Source organism: Danio rerio, chromosome 25 (genome assembly GCF_049306965.1).
Source record: "Danio rerio strain Tuebingen ecotype United States chromosome 25, GRCz12tu, whole genome shotgun sequence".
Lineage (NCBI taxonomy): Eukaryota > Metazoa > Chordata > Actinopteri > Cypriniformes > Danionidae > Danio > Danio rerio.
In genome coordinates, this window is record NC_133200.1 from 20913250 (window position 1) to 20940419 (window position 27170).

At 33.6% G+C, this 27170-nt stretch overlaps 3 protein-coding genes across 5 annotated transcripts in view; all 3 read left to right on the top strand.

Moving 5' to 3' along the window:
* Positions 1-599: 599 nt before the first annotated feature.
* On the top strand, positions 600-7317 carry zgc:113426. The gene is given in 4 exon segments (NM_001025519.2): positions 600-764; positions 1037-1130; positions 4105-4198; positions 6191-7317. Coding segments are annotated over 4 exon segments (918 nt in total). The 5' UTR covers positions 600-742; the 3' UTR covers positions 6899-7317.
* Positions 7318-10834: 3517 nt separating this feature from the next.
* mxh (myxovirus (influenza virus) resistance H) lies at positions 10835-25387 on the top strand. Of its 2 annotated transcripts, none has more exons than XM_073943098.1 (13): positions 10835-11719; positions 11760-12491; positions 14229-14366; positions 14489-14643; positions 15660-15798; positions 16651-16849; positions 17609-17687; positions 17764-17886; positions 17985-18117; positions 19873-20031; positions 20119-20195; positions 20293-20550; positions 24321-25387. In XM_073943098.1, exons 2-13 carry the CDS (start codon positions 12356-12358, stop codon positions 24543-24545), a joined length of 1821 nt encoding a protein of 606 aa, XP_073799199.1. In that variant the 5' UTR covers positions 10835-11719; positions 11760-12355; the 3' UTR covers positions 24546-25387. The 2 variants fall into 2 exon arrangements, with proteins under 2 accessions (XP_073799199.1, XP_068073631.2); XM_068217530.2 differs by having other exon boundaries at positions 11430-11613; positions 12295-12491.
* mxg (myxovirus (influenza virus) resistance G) overlaps positions 25379-27170 on the top strand; it is a 29453-nt gene continuing 27661 nt past the window's right edge. The window contains exon 1 of one of the 2 annotated variants that reach the window (XM_009297890.4): positions 25379-26359. In XM_009297890.4, coding sequence (XP_009296165.2) covers positions 26265-26359 — 95 coding nt within the window. In that variant the 5' untranslated portion in view covers positions 25379-26264. 2 annotated transcript variants of the gene reach the window in all.

Below are 27170 nucleotides of genomic sequence, written 5' to 3' on the forward strand. Positions count from 1 at the left end.
TTTTTTCAAGGAGTGCACCTTCAAGGGTTAAAATAGCAGTCAATTAGTAAATAATAATGTGATTTAAACAAGTAAATAAATATAGTATTAAAGTAAGTAAGAGGGGGAAAAATAACCAAAATTTGATAATTTCCAAATAATTTTTATATATTTTTTGTATTACAAAACCCCATTAACATAATATAATATAATATAATAAAATATAACATAATATTATATTATAATATAATATAATATAATATAACATACTATTATATAATAATATAATAAAATATAATATAATATAATATAATATAATATAATAAAATATAATATAATATAATATAATATAATATAATATAATATAATATAATATAATATAATATAATAATATAATATAATATAATATAACATAATATTATATAATAATATAATATAATATAATATAACAATAATATAATATAATATAATATAATATAATATAATATAATATAATATAATATAATTAATATAATATAATATAATATAATATAATATAATATAATATAATATAATATAATATAGCCATTTTTTCTCCTGACCGCTAGAGGGCATAAGCTGGAACAATTCGTTCGTTCATTAGAAACGGGAGAAGCTGTGAAGAAGTGCTGTCCGCGACACAGACCCTTGTTGAAGAAGTGAAAGAAAACAAAAACATGGCATTACTGTCTCTGTCATAAGAGGAGTTTGGCCACCTCTCACTCTCTGTGTGTGTCTTTAAGAAATGGCTCAACCGTCTCAACAGTGTGAGTGTCGTTGTGCTAACCTGCACTGTGTCTGTTTGCATCAATGACAAACTTTCGCACATTTCTCCAACTCTCCATTATGACTTAATTCATAATTCGCGCGTGATATAAATCTCGCTTCATCCACTTAATATCTGCATATGCTTTAGGTAAAATAAGGATTTGTTCGTGACTGACAGTTGTCATGGTTTAGTTTGTTTTGACTGCGTATGTATATATAACATCCTGTCACAGTAAATATAGAGTAATTTGTACTGTACTGTTTGTTTCAGGGTCTCACAAGGACACAGAGACACTGATCAGATGGCGAATGGCCCACAGCTATTTATTCTCAGGCTGGAGAAACACATGCAGAAATGGCTGGGAGTATGTATTTATTGTGATTCATAAAGTATTTGCATTACACGTTATTTACAGCGTTGTTTATAATTATGTTTTGTAATGAAGAAGAGTATGTGTTATTCCAGGAGGTTTCAAACTTTTGATACCATTGTGAACCTGTTATCCTTGTATAAGTACAGATACTTAAGATATTATGAGCCATATACACTACCTCAGTTGTAACATCTCAGTTGTAAGAGCAACAAGTAATAACTTGACTTCTAGTTGATCATTTAGAAAATTGGCAGAAGGCAGGTTTTTTCAATGAATCATCTGAAGTGCATCTCAATCGAGAGGGGTCTGGATGCAGACCTGATGCGGTGCAATCTGAGCTGCATCCAATGCTTTTTAATGGGCTCACCTAACCCCACCCCTAACCCTACCCGTCACAGTGACGTCACCAGCTCCATTGAGTGCATTGTGTCTGACGTTGCATAGCTGAGTGATGCAGTCTCAGCTTGTATCATAAAGGCTGCATCCAGATACTATTGTCTCAATCATCACAAATACTGCAGAAGACCTATTGCAACCTGCATGTACCCAAGATTCTCATAGAAATCTGTGAAGTTTGGTAAAGGAGAAACCATGGTTTGGGATTACGTTCAGTCTGGGGCGTGCAAGAGAACTGCAGAGTGGATGGCAACATCAACAGCCTGAGCTATCAAGACATTAGTGCTGCCCATTACATTACAAACCACAGGAGAGGGCAAATTCTTCAGCAGGATGGCGCTCCTTATACTTCAGCCTCCACATCAAAGTGCCCGAAAGCAAAGAAGGTCAAGGTGCTCTAGGATTGGCCAGCCCAGTCACCAGAGATGAACATTATTGAGCATATCTGGGGTAAGATGGAGGCAATGAAGATGAATCTAAAGAATCCTGATGAACTCTGGGAGTCCTGCAAGAACGCTTTCTTTGCCGTTCTAGATGACTTTGTTAATAAGTTATTTGACTCTCTGCAGAGATGTATGGATGCAGTCCTCAAAGCTCATGGGAGTCATACACAATATTAATTCTTTCTCCACTGCACCATGACTTTAAATACTAAAATGTACATTATTTCTGTTAAGTGACAAGACTTTTGTCTAAGCAAAGTCAGACCTTATTGTCCTAATAAAATAATTAAAAATCAAGGCATGCTCAGATTATATTTTAGTAAAATAAGAGTAATCTAGAGGCCTTTGCCTTTCATATAAGCCACTTATGATACCAAATGATCAACTAGAGGTCAAATTATTATTTGTTTTTCCTAAAACATGGACAGGCAACTAGACTTTTGTCAGTGTACTATAATAATTCTAGCATTAATATTAAAACAATTTAAAGTTTAGAGTAAGCATTAAATATATAAAATTCCTAGGCATATTTACAGACAATCTTGCTTTGAAAATGTTTGCTTTTAGAAACCCAAAACTATTAAGGATTAGCAAGCAGAAACGTTTTATTAATATTTAACATGATTTTATTATTAATATTTTTAAATAATGTAGTATGTTGGTATTACAATAAGTGTTGATAAGTAAAATAAAATAACAAAAAGGTAGATTATAAATCATTTTAATATTTTAAACTTAGGAGAGCTTTGCCAATTAACAGCATTTGTTTGAGCAATTTTCTCAATAAATACACTTCTGAAGTAGATAGAGAGAAGAAAATGAAGAGAATAATATCATCACATATACAGTTGAAGTCAGAATTATTAAACCTCCTGAATTACTAGCCCCACTGTTTTTTTTTTTCTCTAATTTTTGTTTGACGGAGAGAAGATGTCTTTAACACATTTTTGAACATAATAGTTTTAATAACGCATTTTAAATAACTGATTTATTTTATCTTTGCCTTGAGGACAGTAAATAATATTTTACTAAATATTTTTCAAGACACTTCTATACAGCCTAAAGTGACATTTAAAGGCTTAACTTAGGTTAACTAGGCAGGTTAGGGTAATTAGGCAAGTTATTGTAAAATGATGGTTTGTTCTGTAGACAATTGAAAAAAAAAAAAAGCTTAAAGGGGCTAATAATTTTGACCTTAAAATGTTTTTTTTTTTTTTTTTAATGAACTGCTTTTATTCTAGTCGAAATAAAACAAATAAGACTTTTTCCATAAGAAAAAATACTATCAGACATACTGTGAAAATTTTCTTACTTTGTTAAACATTATTTGGGGAGTATTTAAAAAAGAAAATTGGGTTTATTAATTCTGACTTCAACTGCATATATCAGTGTTTTTTTATTTTGAATTGTTTCATTGGTATTAGGGCTGCACGATATTGGAAAAATCTGACATTGCAATATTTAATTTTTTCTAAAATAAATTCTGCAATATTAATTGCAAAATTAATACATGTTCATTAGATGCCTTCAATAACTCTGTTTGGAAAATGTTTATTCGTTCAGATTGATTTCAATAGTGGATTGAATCATGCATAAAAATAATAAACAAAACTACAAGTATTGTTGCTTTGTGCTTTTGTCAAACAGTAATCAGGTACAGAAATAAAAATAAAAAAATCTAATGTTAAAACACTGTATAGTTTTCACTGTATAAATAATAAAACATTTCTTTATTAAAAGTACAGATGGCACAATTTCTTGTGCCTGAATGCTGTAAACTCTTGAAATGTTTGTACAGTCACAAGCCTTAAAAAAAGCTTCTGGTCAACTATAAACCCAACTCAACATTGCATATGCTGCAATTGGACTATCGCAGATGCACACCTTTCCATATCAATGCTGAAACAATATGTTGTGCAGCCCTGTGCTTCTGTATTTTTATAAATGTTGTATTAAAAAAATTAAAAAAATAACAAAATGTAAAAAATGTAACAAGTAACATTACAATAAACAGATATAGATATTTTCTTTTATTAAGTGCACACTTATATGAACATACTATTTCTTTTTTTTTTTTTTCATGTTAGAAACATGTTTAAACCTTAACCTGTGTTTTCTGCTTGCAGGATGTTCATACAAGAGTCAATCCTAAACCTGGATGGAAATATTACTTCTCAAAGAGCAAAACGAAAGTGGGAGAATCTAAAATGCAAATACAAGGTAAAAATTATCTGCATTTAAAAATGAGCATTTGCATTTTAAAAAATTAGATGAAACTATATTTAATATCTCTCATATTAGATATAGTGGCCTCCACAAATATTGACACAGTAAATATGAGTACATATGACCAAAGGTGACTTGTAATTTTATTTTTTTATTTTATTTATTTTATTTTTTTATTTTATTTTAATTAAAAACAGACTTTTGAGTTTGTTTTTGGAAGAGACTAGTGGTGATTTGAGATGATGTTGATTATCTTACATTGTAGTTTCGGAGACTTTCTCTACCTCAAGAACCATGGTTTTATCCATAAGCCATTGATTCCCGCTATTTATTTCACGGTCATTTGCCAAGATATAGACAAGTTACAACTAGTAATGCTCAATGCTCAAAGGCAGCACAATATTTCACCAAATTATTGTCAGGTATGACAGTAAGGTCTATCATTTTGCAGGCATTTGAGAGTTCATTAATGTGCATGTAGATGGCTTGAACATTGATAATAGCTCATATATATAAATTCAATTCAATTCAATATAAAATAAATAAATATTAAATTAGCAATTCTTTCCAAAAAGTCATCTTGTAAAATTATTGTATAATATGCAATATCGCTGAAAAACATTGCAATGTCAGTTTATTCCAATATCTTGTAGCCCTAGCTCATAGTAACATCTGTTAGCTACCTCTATAAAAAGCTTTGATTATAATCTTTTGTTTACTTGATTAATCCCTATCGGGTTTCCAGCTGAAGCACATAATGCTGTCCTCGAAACTATACAGATGAATAAAGGCTTCGTCAACTCCCACTGAGTTACAATATTTATAAAGTTATATTAAAGTCAAAATGATTAGCCCTCATGGGAATTTCCCCAAATGATGTTTAACACAGCAAGTACATTTTTACAGCATTTTCTAAAATATATATTTTTTTCATCTGGAGTAAGTCTTATTTGTTTTATTTCAGCTAGAATAAAAGCAGTTTTTAATTAAAAAACATTTTAAGGCCAATAATATTAGGCCCTTTAAGCTATATCTTTGATTGTCTACGGAACAAATCACTGTTATACATTCATTGCTTTATTTCCCTAACTCACCTAGTAAACCTAATTAACCTAGTTTAGCCTTTAAATATTAATTTAAGCTGAGTACTAGAATCTTGAAAAGTATCTTGTAAAATATTATGTACTGTCATCATATAATAATATGTAATAGGTGGGCATAGATTACTTTTTTTATTTTTATTTTATTCTAAGTTAATCTAGATGTCACAACCGTTGTAAGAGTTTGTTGGTCGGGGGTATGGCATCATTTTGGGAGATCATAACAGGTTTATAAGTGAAGACCGGGGCTGGTGAGCACGCCGTTGCAAAACCTCCTAAATTTTCACTACCCGCCTATGTCATTTTTTACCCACACAATTAAATTCAAAACCACCCAATTGAGGGGCTAAACTAGGTTACTTAGGTTTACTAGGTGAATTAGGGAAATAAAGCAAGTTATTACTCCTTATTTGCGTCTAATACCCCAGTTTGTCTCGGCGGCATGAATGAAATGTTCATGAGTTAAAGTGAAAAGAGTTAAAGCCTAACTGCAGTTAAAGTCAGGCATCCTGCTGATTTGATTCAGAAGGGCTTACCAGTCAGGTATACATCTGCGCTAAAATATCAAGGTCAAAGTCATCATAGCTTGCGTGGAATAGACCCAGCTCCCAACCCAACTTTGAGAATAGATTAACGGCGATATTTTTTTTATCGCGCGATAAGAGTCTCGCAGTAACGCAACATGTTAACGCCGATAACGACCCACCACTAATATATGTGTATATATATATAGAGAGAGAGAAAGCAATGTCAAAATGTTGAACAACAGTCATTTTTTCACAGCATTCTTTTCTCATATTTACCAAGGATGCCAATATTATCCAGTTGCCCTGAATATGTGATGCAATTGTCCAGATGCGTTTTAGTTTTTCTTTTTTTGTTCTAGGTCTTAAAAGCTCTTGCGAAGGATGTGGAAACGGTTAAACCTGAATCCTGGCGATGGTTCAGACTCATGGAAAAGGCCGTTGATGGTGACCCAGGAGACATCGACCCTCCTAAACCCACTTTATTATCTAACCTGGCTGACGAACCCGATTGTGCAGCCCAGCCCAGCAAGAAGATGTATCAGGTGGAAATGGGGAGTGATATTCTCGAATTACTAACACACTCCGTGATCGAAGTCAACACTCAAACAACAGTAGCTGATGTAGGACCCTCGTCAGACACAGCTGAAAGCGTGAAAGAGAAACAAATAGAAAAAAGCCCATCAGAGACTCAAGGCGAGCTACATTTGGAAAGAGCCAAACTCAGAAGAGAGCGACTGATTCTAGAAAAGGAGCATGCGGACCTGGATCGAGAACGGTTGCTTCTGGAACGCGAAAAATCTGTCGCAGAAAGAGAGAAAACGGCGCTGGAAAGAGACAGAGCGCAGCTGGAAAAGGACAGAGCAGCGGTTGACAGAGAAAGAGCGTTCTTGGAACAGGACAGAGCGAGGCTTGAACGGGACAGGGCGGCTCTTGAAAGAGACAGAGAGACGGTCAACGCCATGGTTCTTAGGACAAAGGGCACAGGACACACTGAAACAGACTCACCATACGCAGAGGACAGAAAAAGATTAATATTTTTGTTTGAAAAACTCATTGAGAGATTTTGAGATCATTCTGATGCACTGAAAGAGGTCAGTGTTGATTATTTGGAGGGTATTTAAGATACTAAAGCACTTAAACATGTTCACTTTACACTTAAACTGCAGTTCACTCAAAAATGAACACTCTATCTTTATTTAACACCCATTTACTATCCCATAGTATTTATTTTTCCAATTATGCTGTAAATGGGTGGAGAGATATTTTTGTTTATTGACATATTTTCATTTGTGTTTAGCAGAACATAGACATTGCTGCAGGTTAAAAAGAATTGTACATTTTTGGTGAACTGTCCCTTTAAGAGAAAGCACTTCACGCATAAGTTTCCACTTAAAATGTTTTTGAGGATTCTCACATTTCCTGATGTAGTTCTCGAGTTCATTGTAGTTCACTACAAAGCATAATTGATAATAAATAATGTTCAGTTTATTCTCACAGGTTCTTGGCTGCAACAAGATTAAACTTTTTGTCTTTTTGTTGAATTGTTTACATTTTATTTGGTATTTTGGCTTATTTTTTTCTTGTTTATGGAAGACCAATTAAAAGTAAGTAGTATTTTGATAAGCAGGTCAAATGCAGAACAAAAATCACTTTCCGCTTGTCATTATATGGTTGCAAAAGATAAACTGAAAGAATCAATTGACCTTTAAATGTTTTTTTAAAAAATTAAAACTGCTTTTATTCTAGCTGAAATAAAACAAATACAACTTTTTCCAGAAGGAAAAAAATTATCAGACATACTGTGAAAATTTCCTTGCTCTGTTAACATCATTTGGGAAATATATATATATATATCAAAGGGGGACTAATAATTCTGACTTCAACTATATAATGTACACTCAAAAAACTACATAAAAAAAGCACAATTCTTGAGTTTTTTTTGGGAACAACCTAATTATTTTATGCTCAATCTACTTAATGAGTAAAAACAACTAAATTAGGTTAAGTTGTGTTAGGACGATGTGAAGGCATTGTGTGGCACCCAGAATTATTTATAGTAAGCCACTATACCATGAAATAATAGTTCCTGCCTTGTATGTTTTAAGTTGAACCAAATTAACTTTACAAGTCATTTCAACTTATAATATATCTAATAAACTGAATTAAAACTTTAAGTTAAAATTATTTAAAATGTAAAAATACAGTAAAACCTGATTAAATTGTTTTAAAAAGTCAAATACAAACATCTTGTCATGATCATATCATGTTTTACAGTGGAGTTTTTGAACATTTGAAGTATATAACAAAATGCAGCACCCTCATTTATTAGTTTGCTAATATGTTCAGGCAAGTATGTTGTATATGTATAATTTTGACATTAATATTTGTTCATATATTTGTTAGTTATTTGCGTGTGCTCTCTATCTACATGGGATCTGTCATTGAATTGAATTTGGACTAGTCATGCACAGTTACTAATTACATATATCGATACGAATGGGGATTTCACATGAAAGATATACCCATGCAGATTTGTCATTTGTTTCAAGACGACCAAACAGAAAACCCATTGCTTTAAAATGGGCTTCTGTGTGAATTTTACTTTACTACAACTGACCTTTTGTCCATAAAGATTTGCAGCTACTTAAATTTATATTAACCTCTGCTGCATGAAAAAAATGTTGTTTTGATTGTGTTGCATTTTGACTAAACATCTAACCTTTTTTTTTTTTTTTTTTAAAGAAAAGTCTAGTTACCTTTAATCAAGTTAACTTGAGTATTATTCAAGCAAAATTCTCAAATGGAAGAAAATATTTAAACTTTAGTCATTTAAACAGAAGCAATTTTGTTCCACATCCTTGAAATCTTAGAATAACAAAACATGTTTTCCTCCTTTAATTAAAAAAATTACCAAAAGGCATTTTGCTGTCAACATAAATAGAATAAACATATGTTACAAAGGGTGCTGTGTTTTGGATGACCTTGGCAAGGGCCTGAGAAATAATTACATTCGGTCACATCAAAACCACAGGGACTGTTTTACATTTAATGAACAATACATTTATTACTGTAATATATTCATCTTTGTTTATGAAAATGAAGTCATTCATTGTTAGTCATCATTTACTCACAGTTGCATAAACTAATGTTAGCACAACATGAGGTTTTAATAATGTATTAGTAAACTTTCAATCATTTTCCTTCGGCTTAGTCCTTTTATTCATCAGTGGTTACCACAGAGGAATAAACCGCCAACTTATCCAGCATGTTTTTTCACAGCAGATGCCCTTCCAGCTGCAATCCAGTACTGAAAAACATCCATACACACTCATTAGCACGCATGCACTACGGCCAATTAAGTTCACTCAATTCACCTATAGCGTGCGTCTTCCCACCCAGAGGAAACCAACGCTAGCACTGGGAGAACAACCAAACTCCACACGGAAATGTCAACTGACCCGAGACACTGCTCGCTGCAGAGCCATTTGAGCAGAGCTGAGCTCCAGCAAGGGGGAGCATGAGCTCTCGCTCCTCCTCCTATAAGCTGTTTTAATGCGTACACCAACCTCACCCCTAACCCTACCCCCAGTGACATCACTCGTAGAAGAAGTGCAAGAAAGGAGGAGCGAGAGCTCAAGCTGCCCCTCGCTGGAGCTCAGCTCTGCCCAAATGGCTCTGCAGTGAGCACCACTTGACTGACCCAGCCGGGACTCAAACCAGCGACCTCCTTGCTGTGAGGTGACAGACTTAACCACAGAGCCACTGTGTCGCCCACATTAGTAAAAAAATAATGATTAATAAATGCTATATAATTATATTTCGTTCTTATTAAATACATGAATTAATGTAACCTTTTTGTAAAGTGTGACCTAAAAAAACAGAAATAAAGTGTAAATCAAGATTTTTTTATGTAAAACATTTACTGAAATGGCATGCCAGGTTTGTTTTAAAACAACCAATGCAAATATCTGCTTCCTCATTTGTATTTTTAGAGACTCTTGTAGCTAACACACACAACATAGTGACCGTCTTTCAATAATTTGTGTATGCTTATTTTTTTCCAGCCAAACTATAAAAACTCTTTTCTCAAATTTGAAATGCAAAGTCATAAAGAGGTCATCAAATGACAAAATTATGGGAACTACTACAGTAGTTCCCATAAAACATCTGGAGAAATGTTCAAGTATATTTGCCTCATGTTCTTCCTCTTTCTGTTAAATAACTGCACCGTCAAAGTGCTGACTGTTTTCTTTAATCTCTTCAGAACTGAATTACGTTTCAACGTTAAGTTCTTAAGGCTTCCATAAACAAGACAAAATAAAAAATTTATATTGTAACAACCATTATAACTGATTATTGGTTTGTCAATGTCAACGACATCAGGTCAAAACAGCTGTACTTCAAAAACAAGATACCGACATGAAATTAAAAATAAAATTATAGAAATTGTTGATCGTTACTTGAAGTTTCTTCTGAAGGTTACGAACTTGAAAAATATAACAGTTGAACTTTCGGTAGCACTTTATTTTGATGGTCCCTTTAACGCATTTTGTTGAATTTAAGTTACATTACATCAACATGCCAACTAATTCTCTAGATTAATAGTAGGACTGTTTTAGATTAGGTTTCTTATAGTCAGTTAAATGTGTTGAAGGAGCAGTATCAGCAGATATTAAGCAGACAGTCTACTAATGCTCAAATGGCAATTAATTGGCATGTAGTTGAAAATGTGCAATAGAAACCATCAAAATAAAGTGTTCCCGAACTTTCAGGTTTTGCACATTGCACACTATAATCTATAGACACTCAAAAAAATTGTATACCCAAAAATAAAATTCTGTCATCATTTACTTATCTTTGCCTTGCTTCAACTTTTATAAGTTTCCTTTTTCTGTTGAACACTTTTTGAAGAAATATATTTTGAAGAAAGCTGGAAACCTGCTACCATGGACTTCCACAGTATTGGTTTTCTTTCTCCTTTATTTATTTTATTTTTTTTTTTTAGAAGTGATTGATTACAGGTTTTCAGCTCTTTTGTGTTAAACAGAAAAAAAGAGAAACTCGTCATAAGACATTTGGAATTACTTGTGGGTGAGTAAATAGTGCTTTTTGGATAAACTATCAGGTTTACCTCTAAACCCACTGTCCATATAATGGACACACAACCTGATTTAAAGCTTGCCATACAATCGATTTTTTACTTATATTAGTAAACGCTATCTTTCTTCTTTCTATATAATCTATTAAATATTGGTAAACATATTAATACATGTGAATAAAATCATTAAAAATGTTCCTTACTACTGTTTTTGGAACAAAGTGTGCCCTCTTTTCACCCTAATTACAACAAACAGAGCTTTACTGCTGAATGGCAAAAGTCTAATATCATGGACTACTGGCTTTAAATTTGGTGAAATTACCCAAAAATCTAAAAAAAAAAAAAAAAAAAACATGACCTGACGTGATGTCCATTAAAATGCATGCAGGGTCCAAAAGGGTTAAAATTAATTTCTGCTTATGTTTGACTGTTGTGTGTGGAACACCCCTAAACCACAGGCAAATAATGCCTATAAAAGGTTCATGAAATGCATTTGACTCTGATTTGTCAGAATTAATTTCAGACATTTACTTGATTTATTAATAAAATAAAGACATCACATTTGTGGCTGAAAGAAAGTACTTTCTCATATAATATCACACTTTGGCTGAGTCTGTGAGATTTCATTTCAGTCATGGACAGCTCTCCAGAAATATTGGACTTTGATTCTTCAGATGAAAATGGGTAAGGAAGTTCTTGATTTTTATTCTAAACGTAATCTGACATCCAGGTTTTAAATCAGCGATGCTCATTGTTCCTTGTTCATCTTCAGAACACAAATTAAGATATTGTAGATGAAATCAGAGGGCTCCCTCATCCTCCATAGACAGAAACAGATTTAAGATGCTGAAAGTCTACAAAAAAATATAGTCAAAACATTCCATGTGACTTCAGTAATTCAACTGTAATTATATAAACTCCAAGAACCCTTTAATGCAGCAAAACAAATTGTAAATATGACTGTGTGCTTATATTGGTCAGGACGTGCATTTACTACAGACTACAGAATGTACTGCCATTACAGTGTACATAACAAGTGTTGCACTGCCCGTAAAAGCAACATCAAATGGGATGAGGAAAACATAGGTAAACAAAGTCATTTTTTAGAGCTCTTTTGGTATACAAAACTGTTGTTGGAGCTTTATGATTACTATTGAACCATTGAAGACACCTGGGATGTTTTGACAATGATTTTGGTTCCTTTTCTGCACATCTCTGCACTGTTGCTGTTTATATGGAGGATCAGAGAGCTCTTAATTTGTGTTCTGAATAAAGTTCTCGTGGAATTGGAATGGGGAGGATGAGTAAAAAATTACAGAATCTTTCTTTTTAAGTAAGTAACCCTTTAAATGTTTGTGTTTTGAGTCATGAGAACAGTGGGATATTTCTGCAGCAGTGGGATGCACAGGTTCGTCCCTACATCGAGATGATTGACTTTATGAGGCGGATCGGCATCGAGAGGGAGCTTGCACTGCCAGCTATCGCAGTTGTTGGTGACCAAAGCTCAGGGAAAAGCTCTGTTTTAGAGGCCCTATCTGGAGTCGCTCTGCCTCGTGGAAGTGGTGCGTTATACTCCTATAAAGCATTGTATATATTATATTTATATATATGGCAATCCATTTTAACATTTTACCCTGGGCCAGTCCTAATGTTTGTAAAATTTTGAGATTTTAAACACCATCTGAAAGCTGATTTTGTAAGTGTTGCATTGATGTCTTTGTTAAGATCAAAAAATATTTGGCTATTTGAGATAAAACTATTTATATATATATATATATATATATATATATATATATATATATATATATATATATATATATATATATATATATATATATATATATATATATATATATATATATATATGTTTTAATATATTTACGATTGGAAATTTACAGAATATCTTCATGAAACATGATTTTTACTTAATATATTAATGGTTTTTACCCATACAGTGTATTTTTTACTATTGACTGGTTCTGAACATTATTCATTTACAGTAGTGTTTATTTTTATGCTACTAGTAGGCTGGTTTTTAACTGGTATCTATTGTGTATTATTATTTTCTTTTTCAGCTTGTAGCATCTATTACTTTATTTACTGGTACTACTGTATATTAACAAAACTAGTACTTATTCATTATATTTTGGGGTTACACTCTATATTAAAATGTCCTTGTTACAGTATAACTATTCATTTAACTTCTGAGGAATATTAATTACAAAAGTACTATTTACTAAATAGCTAGTATACGTACATGAAATTAATATTACTAAATGTGTTATATTAACATGTACTAACTATATTGTCTGTTAGACCTACAGTGTGACATGTATACTGCTAAATCTTAGCAGGACGCTCATGTAAAAGAGATTTTTATTCTCAATGTGTCTTTCCTGGTAAAATAAATGTTAAATAAATGAAAAAAGGTCTATTAGTTATTTTACTAACATGAAAAATATTAATGAAAGATTTATTCATCTTTGTTGACATTAGTTGATGAAAATAAATGTTCATTGTTAGTTCTTGTGTAACTCATAGTGCAGTAGATTTTAATAATGCATTAGTGAAAAGTAACTTGTCTTTTGTCATTAGTAACATTTGAATTAGGTTTTTATTTTTAGTAATAATTGTTGTCTCACTAGTCACAATTGCTTTTTTACCCATTCTATGACTACTCAGAATAGTCACCGAACCTCTTACTAGTACAAATTGGATGAATAAATGCTAGTATCAATTAAATAATAAAAAGTAATAATTGTAATATGTACTAGTCTTAATAAGTAGTCTACTATAGTATATATATATATATATATATATATATATATATATATATATATATATATATATATATATATATATATATATATATATATATATATATATATATATACTAGCAACCAATGGATAAATACTAGAATATAACATTTTGTCACAATTTGTTACTAAATGTCAGCTTTCCATAGATTTATTTACTAATGTTACCCATGACAGAACTTTAGTCACTGTTGAAAAAAGTAATACGATTCATTAAATATTTACTAGTATCTGATATTTAATGAAAAGGAATTAGTATTTATTAAGTACAATTTGTTTTGTAATAAATGGTGACATCTAAAGAAAAAAGCACTCATATTTTTTATTTAGAATAAGCACTTGAATATAGAAAATTAGAAATAGAATGTTTGTTATTGATTCTAGAAGCTAAAATAAGCATCACACAATATTAACTGTTAAATATAAAATCAACTTACCATAGTGTACACTATTATATTTTTTTACATTCTTTTGCTTAACAGGTATTGTCACTCGGTGTCCACTGGAGCTTAAACTGAGAAAGATGAGTAGTGGGAGTGGATGGACTGCTGTAATCTCCTACAATGATGTGCGAGAGACATTTCATGAACCCGCACAAGTTGAAAGTTTCGTCAGAAAAGGTAAGGCTACTTTTAAACCAAACATGTTTAGAAATCATTATAACATAGCAGGACATAATATAGCTTCATCGGTTATAATCTTCATAAAGATTGGAGGGTTAGTAGGTTTTTATCCTTTACAGCACAGAATATGCTTGCTGGAGATGGAGTAGGAATCTGTGATGATCTCATCAGTTTGGAGATTACATCACCTGATGTCTGTGACCTCACGCTGATCGATCTGCCTGGAATAACCAGAGTACCAGTCAAAGGCCAACCAGAAGACATCGGAGACCAGGTGAACATCAGAAAAATTGCTTTATTAAAAAGCAAATGTCTATGTTTAGTTTAAATACAGTAATAGTAAGTTGCACTTTATGCTATTAACAAAATGTGTAGTGAAAATAAAGCAATCCAATGTGACCAACTTGACATTTCATGTGATGAATGAAACATCACTATACACATTTTTGTGTAATTATAATTGACCTGACTGATCTTTTCAGTGAGAAGGAATCAAGTCAAATTTAACACAAAAGTTGAATTAAAATAATAAAACTGAACTTAATTCAATTTTAAACTGGATTAAAAAAACGTTAAAACATTATTTAATGCAATTTTATATGATAGATTTTTTATTTTCAATTTGTGAACCAGATCAAATTTGTATAATTAAAGTCGTAGTTTACCAAAAAATTTTAAATTTGCGGTTAATTTTAAAAAGTACATTTAAGATAGGTGATCTCTGTCTTCATTATGCTGGACTCACACCAAAAGCAGTATCAAGTATTTGCACGAGTGGTTTACATAAAATGTCATTGCAAACAAGCAAATATATGCAAATTTTGGTGGGAAGGACGCGGAATTCCAATGCCACAAACACATCTTTACTTCAATCACATCTTCTACGCAAGTTCCAGTAATTCAACTCAGTAATTCAGCTGAAAATTTGCTAGAGGTGAAAAACATCCCACGAGTAAACATGACATTGTGCTTTGTGTTTGGTGTAAATCCAGCATTGTTGTATAAGATCTTTTAGCTGAAACTGTGGGGATTCAATGAATTCAAGGTCAAATTAAATTCAATGGTTAGGATTATTAAATTTGCAGGTTTAAATCGACCAATCTTAAACTTTGAAATACAGCAAAACGCTAATTGAAAAATGGAAATTATTTATGAATTAATCAAATATTGTACTGTGTCCACTCTTTAACCCTGTAACTTGATGAGAGCATACATGACAATCTAGTATACTACAGTTTTAAATGTCTGCTGTCTTCATTGTCTTCTTTATTAACTGTTGATTGATTGCAGATTCGGCGGCTAATTTTGAAATTCATTGCAAAAAAAGAAACCATTAATTTGGTTGTTGTTCCCTGCAATGTCGACATTGCAACCACTGAAGCACTTAGAATGGCTCAAGGTGTCGATCCTGATGGCTCGAGGACTTTAGGTATAAACTTTTTTTACAAATGTTTAGCCCTCCTGTGATTTTTTTTTTTTTCTTATTCAAATATTTCCCAAATATTAGCTGATAAAGTATTTCCTATTATGTTTTTTTTTTTTTCTAGAGAAAGTCTTATTTGTTTTATGTAGGCTTGAATAAAAGCAGTTTTTAATTAAAAAAACATTTTATGGTCAATATTATTAGCCCCCTTAAGCTATATTTTTTTAATTGTCTACAGAACAAACCATCATTTATACAATTTTTGCCTAATTACCCTAACCTGCCTAGTTAACCTAATTTAATCTAGTTAAGTCTTTAAATTGCACTTTAAGTCAAATACTAGTATCTTAAAAATATCCAGTCAAATACTATGTACTGTCATCATGGCAAAGGTAGAAGATATCAGTTATTAGAAGTTAATAAAACTATTATGTTTAGAAATGTGTTGAAAAAAATCTTTTTGTTAAACAGAAATTGGGGGAAATATATTCAGGGGCTAATAATTCAGTGGGGCTAATTCTGAGTTCTAACTTTTTGATTTAGTGGATAATTCATATGAACTTGTACAATCTAATTTGTACTATTTAGTACGATTTGATCATGAACCAATGATGGTTGGGTTTAGGGGAGGGGTTGGGTGCCACGCCTCTTTTTTGAAATCCTACAATTTCATACTATACAACTGAACATGTACAAATTTGCCACAAAAAAATTGACAAAACATACAATACTTATGTTTTCTCGTGAGATCAGGCATATATATTTATGAAATGTTATTAGATTTATTGATTATATAACACAAAATATGACAGAAGGGCTTTTTTATGTTGATTCAAATATGTTTTTTTTTTGCTTCAGCGATATTAACAAAGCCAGACCTGGTGGATAAAGGAGCAGAAGCTGACATCTTACAAGTGCTACAAGGCAAAGTGGTTCCTCTCAAAAAGGGCTACACCATTGTCCGATGCAGAGGTCAGAGTGACATCAATGAAAACGTTTCTCTTTCTGAAGCCACAAGACAGGAAAAAGAGTTCTTCAGCAACCACCCGCACTTTAGGTATTATTTACATGCACTCAATATAAAAAATCTGACATCAGTTTCTAGTTAAAGTGATTGCTGCGGGGCAGTATGACAACAACCGTTTTGTTACTTTTCACACTAATGAGCTACAGGGATAATGAATTTAAAAAATCTGACATCAGTTTCTAGTTAAAGTGATTGCTGCGGGGCAGTATGACAACAACCGTTTTGTTACTTTTCACACTAATGAGCTACAGGGATAATGAATTTAACTGTGTCTATAATTTGTAATAGAATATGTTTTCCTCAAATGTCTATCTTTATATGAACAACTTTTATGGCGTGGTCAGTTTGCTCGTGGCTTACTTTGTACTTGTAATGCAATGCGTTTGGGTTTAAATCTGGTTCGCGTTGTAATGTGGACACAAACAATGCCTTCTCATCGAAGTATATAAGAAGGACGTGTAACTGAAACATACAACAAAACATACCCTAAGTAATGTATTTCAGATTTGCAAAAATGGAGAAAGCGCCCTGTAGTGGATTTGTCATCTGAAACATGCAACCAAACATACCCGAGCTACATATTTCAAGTTTTACAAAAATGTAGGCTGAGGTACACATTTTCAGTTAGCCTGTGGTGGCTTTATATGATGAACAGATTAGCAAAAGTCCTTTGGGTGAATAAAAAAAATATATTTTGGAGTAAAATAACCCTTTAACCTGGATAATATTCAGTAACTGTTGTTTTATACAATGCTCAAATCCATTTAAGAGTGTTTCTGTTGCCATCAGTTATCTTCTTGAAGAGCAGAGGGCCACAACCTCCTGCCTGTCCACTAGACTTACTAAAGAACTGGTTGAACATATCAAGGCAAGTCTAAACAGGTCAAAATATTCAAAAACCTACTCCAAACTCTAAACTTACAAAGTTATTCCTTCTTTTACAGGCTTCCCTGCCATCTCTGAGAGATCAAATTCACATCAACTTGTCTGCAGTGAGGATTGAGCTCAGGAGTTATGCTGATGGTCCTCCTTTAGAGACTGAGCGCATGGGGCCATATCTCAGCAAGGTACAGAGAGAGCAAATATCATTACTTATATTTTCGGAAATCAGGAGAAGCCTGATTTGAATGAACCAATTTTTGATTCTGTTTCTCTTTATGTATAGAAAATCTTGGAGTTCAGTGACCAGATCAGTGAATTGTGTAGAACCGGAGAATCAGAAACTGGAAACCTCTACTCACTCCTTCGACCAGTGTTCAAGCAATGGGAAAGTCAACTGAGTAACTCCAAAGCATTGTGTATGTTATTTAGATATATGACCTAATGAAATACCATCAATTAGTTTTTCACTAAGTATGATTACACACAGGCAACACAGTGGTGCAGTGGGTAGCGCTGTCGCCTCACAGCAAGAAGGTCGCTGGTTCGAGTCTAGGCTGGGTCAGTTGGCAGTTTTGTGTGGAGTTTACATGTTCTCTCTATGTTTTCGCGTGGGTTTTCCTCAGGTTCTGCAGTTTCCCCTAAAGTCCAAAGACATGCGCTATAGGTGAATTGAATAAGCTAAATTGGCTATAATTGACTAAAGGGCATCCGCTGCGTAAAACATAAGCTGGATAAGTTGATGTTTCGTTTCGCTGTGGCGACCTAAGATTAATAAAGGGACTAAGCCGAAAAGAAACTGAATAAATGAGTAATAACACACAATTCCCTTTACACCATGAAGGGAAAGTTTATCCAAACATTATCTACTCACATGATATTTAAAACTATATATTTTGCATCAGGCGGCACGGTGGCTCGGTTGTTAGCACTGTTGCCTTACAGCAAGAAGGTTGCTGGTTTGAGTTCTGGCTGGGCCCAGAGGCATTTGCCATGTAAGGGTCAGAGGTGAGGATCCACATGCAGTTTATTGAAGAGAATAGTCAGGCAGGCAACGGTCAAAAAAGGGGCAAACAGGAGCAAAAAGCAAATCCAAGAGCATAGTCGAAATGCAGGCAAATGGCCGGGTCAGGCGACAAAACAACAGGAAGGATTGCCATAGGGATGGCTGACATGAAACTGACGTTGAAGCGCAAGTGTTTCGAGACACTGCACTGAAGCATGATCTGAAACACCCAGGTAACATGACTAAGGTGATTCGAAACACCCAGTTCACGTGACTATACTGATTTAAAGCATCATTCATTTCAGAAAAGTTTTGAGACTGGGCGAATTTGCGTTTATCTGAAAGGGTCAGAAAAAAATGTAGCCTTGTGGATCGTGCGTGTGCACAAAGGTACTGTGCTGCAAATGGCCCGGGATTGAATCCTGCCTTGTACAAATTCTCTGAAACTATGACTTGATTTATTTTAATAGTGTAATAGTGTTTTATGACCAATACAAGACAATTTTATTAAAAAGTGTTTGTTCGGATGCTTTGCATGCTAGTCAAGTTAAAAAACACAGGAAGGCAAGACAAGGATAACACTTATGCAATACACTGAACAGAAACAAGACTTAGCAACGATGTGTGTGTGTGCACTATGTTTATTGTTCACACACGGCTTCAGCTGTGTGTGTTTGTAATCAAGGGGGATCTGTGCTAGGTGTGTGAGGGAAGTTCATGATGGGATTTGTAGTTCATATCTGTGGCAGAATTGCAGTTCTTCAGCGATCTGCAACTGCTAGATCGCTGGTGATCATAACAGCATTTCTGTGTAGAGTTTGCAAAGTTTGAGCATACAGTTGAGTGAACACAACAACAGACTTCTAACCAACAGTCAATGCACTGTTACAGAATGAATTATGAACTTTCAGAGCAGTATTTAGAAGTATGTAGGGTACCATTCGGTGAACAGCTATTTTGCCAGTTACTATCTAAACTTCTGCTATACAATGCTAAATTCCATATTACATCAGAACTGAATAACTGCTGCATCTCCGATCAAAAACGACTAGCAGTGTTCTCTCTTAAATGAATCAGCATTTTGAACAAATCAGTTGTTTCTTATCACCTTCTGGAGTAACTTTTATTTTGTGTTTAAAATCATTATTGTGAGTTTATTTTATTTTAGTCAGAGAATCCGTAAAAGAGATGACAGAAAATTATGATGAAGGCCATCGTGGGCGAGAGCTGGTGACCTTCAGTGACTACTGTGTGTATGAATCAATGGTGAAGAGACATGTTGGAGACCTTAAACAACCAGCCATGGAAACACTAAAACTAATCAGAGGTAGCAGCTTAATTTTTACTGCCAGTTTTTACAATAAATGTAGATTAGATTTGAAATCTTTTATTAAAATGTTGTTTATTATCATAGGTATTGTGCAGAAAGAGTTTAGGGTCATGTGCGAGCTATGTTTCCCAAACTACCCGCATCTGAGACACATAATACAGGTAGGTTCAAATGACTCTTGTTTATCATTTTGTATCATTTTATAAGACACTAATAGTCCTGAAACGTAACATTCTCTAATATTTTGTTGTCTCTTAGAACCACATTGACGAGATTCACTCAAAGCAAGAGAGCAAGGTGGAAAAGAGGATCCATGAGTACATTAACATGGAGAAACTTGTGTACACACAGGATCCCATTTTTACCCAGAAAATTGTAGACTTCAAATTTGTGGAAAAAAGACAGGAGTATGAGTCTGTTACTTTGGACACAGGAGAAGACGCAACCTCACCCCACAACTGTGCTGTTTTTGACACCAGGAACCTGACACCTGATAAACTGATCATCTATTATGAGGTAAAAACCCATTTCAATGTCAGTATCTTGGGTTCTTTAAAGGGTATCACACAATAATTTTCCAGGGTCTTATGCTTCTTTTTGCAAGATTTAATATAAGTCTCCAGTGGTCCAAGAATTTGAAGTTTCAGCACAAAATGTTTTTTTTTCACAAAGTTTTTGAGTGAGGAGATAAGCACGCTTTTACTGTGTATGCATCTTTAAATGCAAAAAAGCTGGTTCTCCCTGCCCCATGTTTAAGAACAAATTTTTGACATGTCCAATTCTGATACCTAACAAGAAACAAAATTCCAGCTTTTTGGCTATCTGCACCAGATGACACGTGCAAAACCTTTTAAAACCACCTCATTAACATTATTAAAATGACAATCAGAATGACTGATGTTGTTAGTTTACACTGAGCCACAGTTCTAATTATCATGTTTAAAGGTGCAGTATGAAAGTTTGACACCTAGTGGTTTAACTAGGTATTGCACTCCTGGTTTAAAACACATGCAAGCACAGGTTAACAGATTGATGACATCAACAGGAGAGTGCTTGACTATTGAGCTTAAAGGCTAATTTAAGTTGTGTCCTAAATAAAAGCAACGGCACCCGATAGAAAGAATATTCTCCATGTTAAAAGAAGTTTTTGTCCTAACTAACACCTGAAATTTATATTTTAGAAACAGCTTCTATTTCTCACAGGTGAAAAACAGAATAAACTGACAATGATCCCCTCAAGTACACTTCATGTGCTTTTTTCAGTGTTAAATGCTAACAATGTGATTTTGAATGCCATTTTACACGACATTTATTGCCATATACTACTGAAAGCAGCAGCAGATAGTTCACCTCAGATCTTAATAATAAAATAAACCATTAGAAATTGAACTTTAAAACTGTGAAATAATGCAAACCAACATATATCAGTTATTCAGTATGTACATTTAATGATTTTAAAGAGGTTTAATATGTATTAATTCGATAATAAACCTTCCCATTTCATTGGAGTGCAGTGAGTGCACTATTTTTTGCTTCTGAATGGCTGTATTTAAATTTCTGTCATGTTGCATCTGGTACAAACAGCCACATTTCCCATCACTGCAAAATTCATCACGTCAACTAATGTTTACATTCGTAATATCTGAATCTGCGTCTTATTTCCGAGGCTGTTACTATCTACCGGAGGATGCATTTTGGTCGCGGATGGATACTTTGAAAATCGTCCTGACTGAATGAATGAAATACACTGTTTTTAACCAAGGCAGCCGGGGGTGCTGAAATATAATTGGCTAAACTGGTATTGGGTGGGTAAAAGAGTCCAAAACAAAGACAGATGTTCCAGGATGGAAAGTACACTTTCAAAGCAAAATAACCGACTTCAGTATTGGTTTTCAGATAAACAAGAATGTTCACTTAGCATGTTTCTTAAATATCTGCAAACATATTATGGGGTTTTTCATGCTTTAGAACAGTCAAAAACTTACATATACAGCACCTTTAAACAACATGTTTGCTAGTTATTGTATTTTCAAGATCTGAGGTAAACTATCTGCTGCCACCTTCAGCATAGCAATAAATGTTATGAAAAAGAGTATTTAAACTCACATAGGTGACATTTAACCATGATGTCAGAGAAAGTCTTTCTAAAACAGAAATTATATTTAGTAGAGTTTCTAACTCCGCTAGAAAGTATGTTATGAATATACACCCCTACACACATATACACATTTAACATGTTGCTCTGTTTTTGAACAGGTTTCTTTAGAGTAAGGGGAGCATTTCCCTCGAAAGCTAAACTAATGTGCCTCATCTTTAGCGGCTCAGATGTAGGGTTGGGTATCATTTGGGATTATTTTGATACCGATAGTAAATTGATACTTTTAAAAGGGTACCGGTGCCAAAACAGTGCCTAAACCGATACTTTTTACCCACAAAATTGTTTAACAAAAAAAAAATATATATATATTTTATTCATTATAATTGAACAATATAAATATATATTTATAATAAGTTTAAAGTAAACATGAATTTATATTTAATATATTTGAATTGCATTAATATATTTATTTTAATCATTTGTTTGTTAGCATGAATGCAAGATTTGCATTATGTTATTAACATTACATTAGGTGTTTACATGAGTTGCTTTTTGAACTTCACCTTTAAGTTGATTCCATAAGCCTTCACATTTCATAAGTTTGACCTGTTTCCCCATTACACGCAAGTTTTGTAAAGCATCTGCTGCATGTTGGTGTGTCAGAATCCTTGCTTGTAAAATATAACTAAACTGTAGACTGCTTAGTTTAAGCAAATTAGATGAGCGCAATCATGCGTGATGATAAAGGGAGTAGGATGCTTTGCCTTCTTTAAGCAACAAGAACAAATCCCTGACATCACTGACATCTGTATCCTTCAGCTGTTTAGAAATAAATATTTAGAGATGATGTAATACAACGTGTACTTATTTGTGCCTTTGATGCACCCCTTGATGCTTCTTAAGGGCGTCATACATTGGATGCTTCGCTCAGAGCCGCTGCACGGCGCGCATGTGACAGTTGATAGTATCACACACCAGACAAGCTCATTTGCATGTTATTTAAAATAAAACTATTAAGATGGCACTGGGTGGCGCTTCTGGTTAACGACCTGCTTTACGTTCTTGTCACAGTACTAGTGGCACTGGAATTAAGGACCGAAATTCATATGCAGATTTGGTCATGTGCATTCTGTTTCCAAAGGTACATTATGGCACCAGGTTTGGTACCCAACTCTACTCAGATGTCAGAAGATGCTTATGACAACCTAGGCTCATTTTGAAAATGTACCCCATATACATTTCTGGAGAGTGCCAAATATGTCCCAGGAGGTATGTTTTATTGCAGTTTTTGTTTTCGTGAATCCCCTAGAGGCAACTGTGTACACTTTTTTTGAGATCTCAAATTTCTGTGACATTTCGCGCCTGCTGTTCTCGAGTAAATCCAGCAGAGGCTGCTGTTGACTGACTGACTGATCAACTCACCCACCCTCCTCCTTCCCTAAACCCAACCAATAGTTTTTTAAGAGCACAGATTGACCCGCCCAGCCACTTCCCTTAACCCAACCCACAGTTCTATACAGCAATCCAGAAAAAGAAAAAGTCCTTGCCTGATTTTGACCACGTTTTCAGGTTTTACCACATTCTCATCCTATTTACTTTTTTGTTTTTGACTTTTGTTTTTTTCTTACCCGCTTTCTGGAACCTTTCTTCACTGAACTCGAACATCATTGTCGTAGTCAATTCCACTATGTGTCTCAAGTCTGCCGACTTACATGTTAAACTATTGGACAAACTAGTAACAGCAAAAAAGCCGCCCATACAGAGGTAAGCGGTCAGCTGGTAAGTGCAAAAAGAATCGTCGTCATACTGCCCTCTAGTGTTTGTTTAAGGCCGAAATGCAATATGTTCCTCTGGCTACATAATTCGCGATCTCCAGATTTGTATATAGGGCTACGTTTTCAGAATGAGCCTATGTTGGCTAATACACATGTCAATATCATTGGGCTGGGCCACTCAAATGTTACATCATATTTTGGACAGGCCCCAAAGTGCTTGTTTTTTGAGCCTTAATTGATTTTATGAAGATGAAATATCTAACTGGGTGGATTTCTATCATTCCAAGAGGGCTGTATCCACACAATTCCACCACACATTTCTGTCCAAACATCTTTTAAAAGTGGATTTTGCCTAATAGGTGGCCTTCATTTTCTAATTGCACTGAAAATCTCATATCCTCTCGGTCAATCAGATTGTGTATCAACGTCTGGCCGACTACATTCCCATGGTGATCCTGTTGTTCATGCTGAAGGAAGCTGCCGTGATGCTGCGGGCTCAAGCTATGGATCTGCGGGAAGGAGCTGACGTTGTGAAGCTGCTAATGGAGGATTCTGAGGCTGGACAGAAAAGATCAGAACTGCATCAGCGCATGGAGCGACTGCGCTTGGCACAAGAACGGATCAGTATATACCTCTGAAACAGGAACCAGCAATGTTTCTCTGTTTTCTTAAATCTTAATTTAGAAAATAGAATTATCAGGTTCAAATTTGTTTTTATCCGCTAAAAATATTGCAAAATTGTGTCTTAATTTTTTGCATTATTTTCCACTTGCGTTGATTATTGCAACTCTATTTTGATCAGTCTTGCAATTCATCTTTAAAACGATTACAAGTAGTTTAAAATGCTCAGATAGAACTCTGATAGAACACTGACAAGCTTCAAATCAGATGTTGTTAATTGTTCCATATTCCAGACTAAGACTGAGGGAGGTCGTGCATTTGCAGTAGTGGCTCCTAAGTTCTGGAAAACACCTATTTGTACTTGCTTATGTGTATCTTCTGCTCTACGTATGTTTTTGTTTGCTTTTATGATTTTTATCTTGTAATGTTCTTTTAAGCACCTTATTGACCTTTGCTCGTTAAAGGTGCTATAGAAATAAAAATTGCTTACTTGCTTAACTATTTCATACTGTAACTGCTTAAGAATCAAAAGTGAAACTACTATAGTTGTTTGTAGGTCAGTAAAGGAAGAAGTGTTTAAAATCTTAGAAAAAACACTTAAAGGGTACACACTGAGGCTTAGGTAGTAATGAATGTAACATTGTTTAGTTTAATCATTTGTATTATTTAAAGTAATAAACCCTCATGATAATATTCTAGGAATTTGAACAGGATTGTCTGTAGGGATAAAGGGTGTTATCCACTGATAAATGTCTTTAAACAAAAGTAAATCAATGTCAGCTTGTATCAGTATTTTTATCTGAAATGCACATTAACAAAATGAGCCCATACATACTTTTAAATAAATATGATTTTACAATATGTCAGAAGTCAAGGTTGTTGTTTTTTTTGTCATTGTCGATGTGAAATTATCCCCTTTTATTTTTAGAAACAGGTATAAATTCACATGAAAACAAATAGACGCAAAATTAAAAAGCATGTCAGCTGTAAAGTTAAACAAAGAAGGTCTAGATTTTCATGCTATAGTAACATAATTACTTCTTTTACCACACATAATGATTTCCCATCCAAATTTAAAAGCTTCCCATACCCACATAAAGAGGTGTAGACAAATTTTGCTATCGAAATGACATAAAACAATGTTGTAATGCTAAAACATGGTTGTATAAGCTGTCTGAACTAAATTAATCTAAAGTTCCAGGACGTGACTGACCTTCCTCTGACACGTGTTCACTTTTTACGTTTTCAACTGAATTGTTATGACACCTATTAAAAGTGGATTTTGCCTGGTAACACTTTAGAATAACTGTCTGTTGTTAATAAGTAACTATGCAGAAAGTATAGATGCAAAATTAAAAGAGATGCCAGCTGAAAAATTAAATGAGGAAGGTCTACATTTTTATGACAAGGTAACATAGTTACTTCTTTCACATGAAGATTTTTTTTGTACAATTGTACAGTAAACCTTTTGAAATTACATAAAACTAAGTTGTAATTTTAATGGTGGTTGGTTGGTTGCAAAAACGTTAAGTTGTCAGTCTTTAATAATCCTTAACTAAATTAACCTTTAGAGTCCAGTACGTGACTGACCCTTCGCTGCTACGTGTTTACTTTTTATATTTTCATTTTCATTCTCCTTATGGGTGTAACACACTATAAAGTCAGTCTGATTTGAGTTTACAGTTAGTCTGAACCCATTTTTGTTTCTCTTTCTCACTTTTTTTTTGCTCCCCAGAATGTCTGTTTCAAAGCAAAGTGTGTTTTCTATGTTTTCATCTTCATTTACATCAACTAGAAGCAGTGATGATCCTAAAAATTCACACTATGAAAGGTATGTGTTTTTTTTAAACAATTTTTATATAACCTTTTTCCATGTATGTCAAGTTTTATAAACAATGTTAATTCAAAGTGTGTTCTTAAGCAGAGAATGATATACAAATCTATTAGAGATTTATGTATGCAATGTAGTGTATGTGTTTTGCATTGCTTTTTTTAAAGCTTGATTTACTTTACTTTTCGAAGACGCTTTTGAATAGCATAAAATTAAGGCAAACCTATTAAAATTAAACATTGTGTAACAGTATCATAAAAAAATATTTTTAAAAATCACAATATTTTTTGTTGTTGCTTGTAGCTTAACCATTTAAATGTCTGGGTAAAGGGTGTATTTCAATCCACAAGCAGCCTGTATTTCAAACCTGAGAGAGGTGGTGCGGCGTAATGGTTTGCTTAGAGCAGCAGTTGAGCTTAATAAAAATAAATAACATTTAATAAACGGTGTCCGCAGGGTCTTAAAAAATCTTAAATTCACATAAATATTGGGTTGTAGGTCTTAAATCATTTTAAACAGGTCTTAATTTTCCCATGTGCAGGTAAAGCTACCCTATTGAGCCAACACCCAATCATCAATAATCCATCTTAAAACTATTTTTTACATTTATTTTTTTTTATTGCAAAGAGAGACAATTCACAACAGCTGTTACACATTTTTACAGCAAATTTTGCTAATTAAATTCCCTAATCAGGGAAAGAAAACTGAAGAAACGGTCCCACTTTATATTAAGTGGCCTTAACTAATATGTACATCAAAAAAATAAATACAAAGTACATACTGTGTTTATAATGTATTTGAGAACACTTGT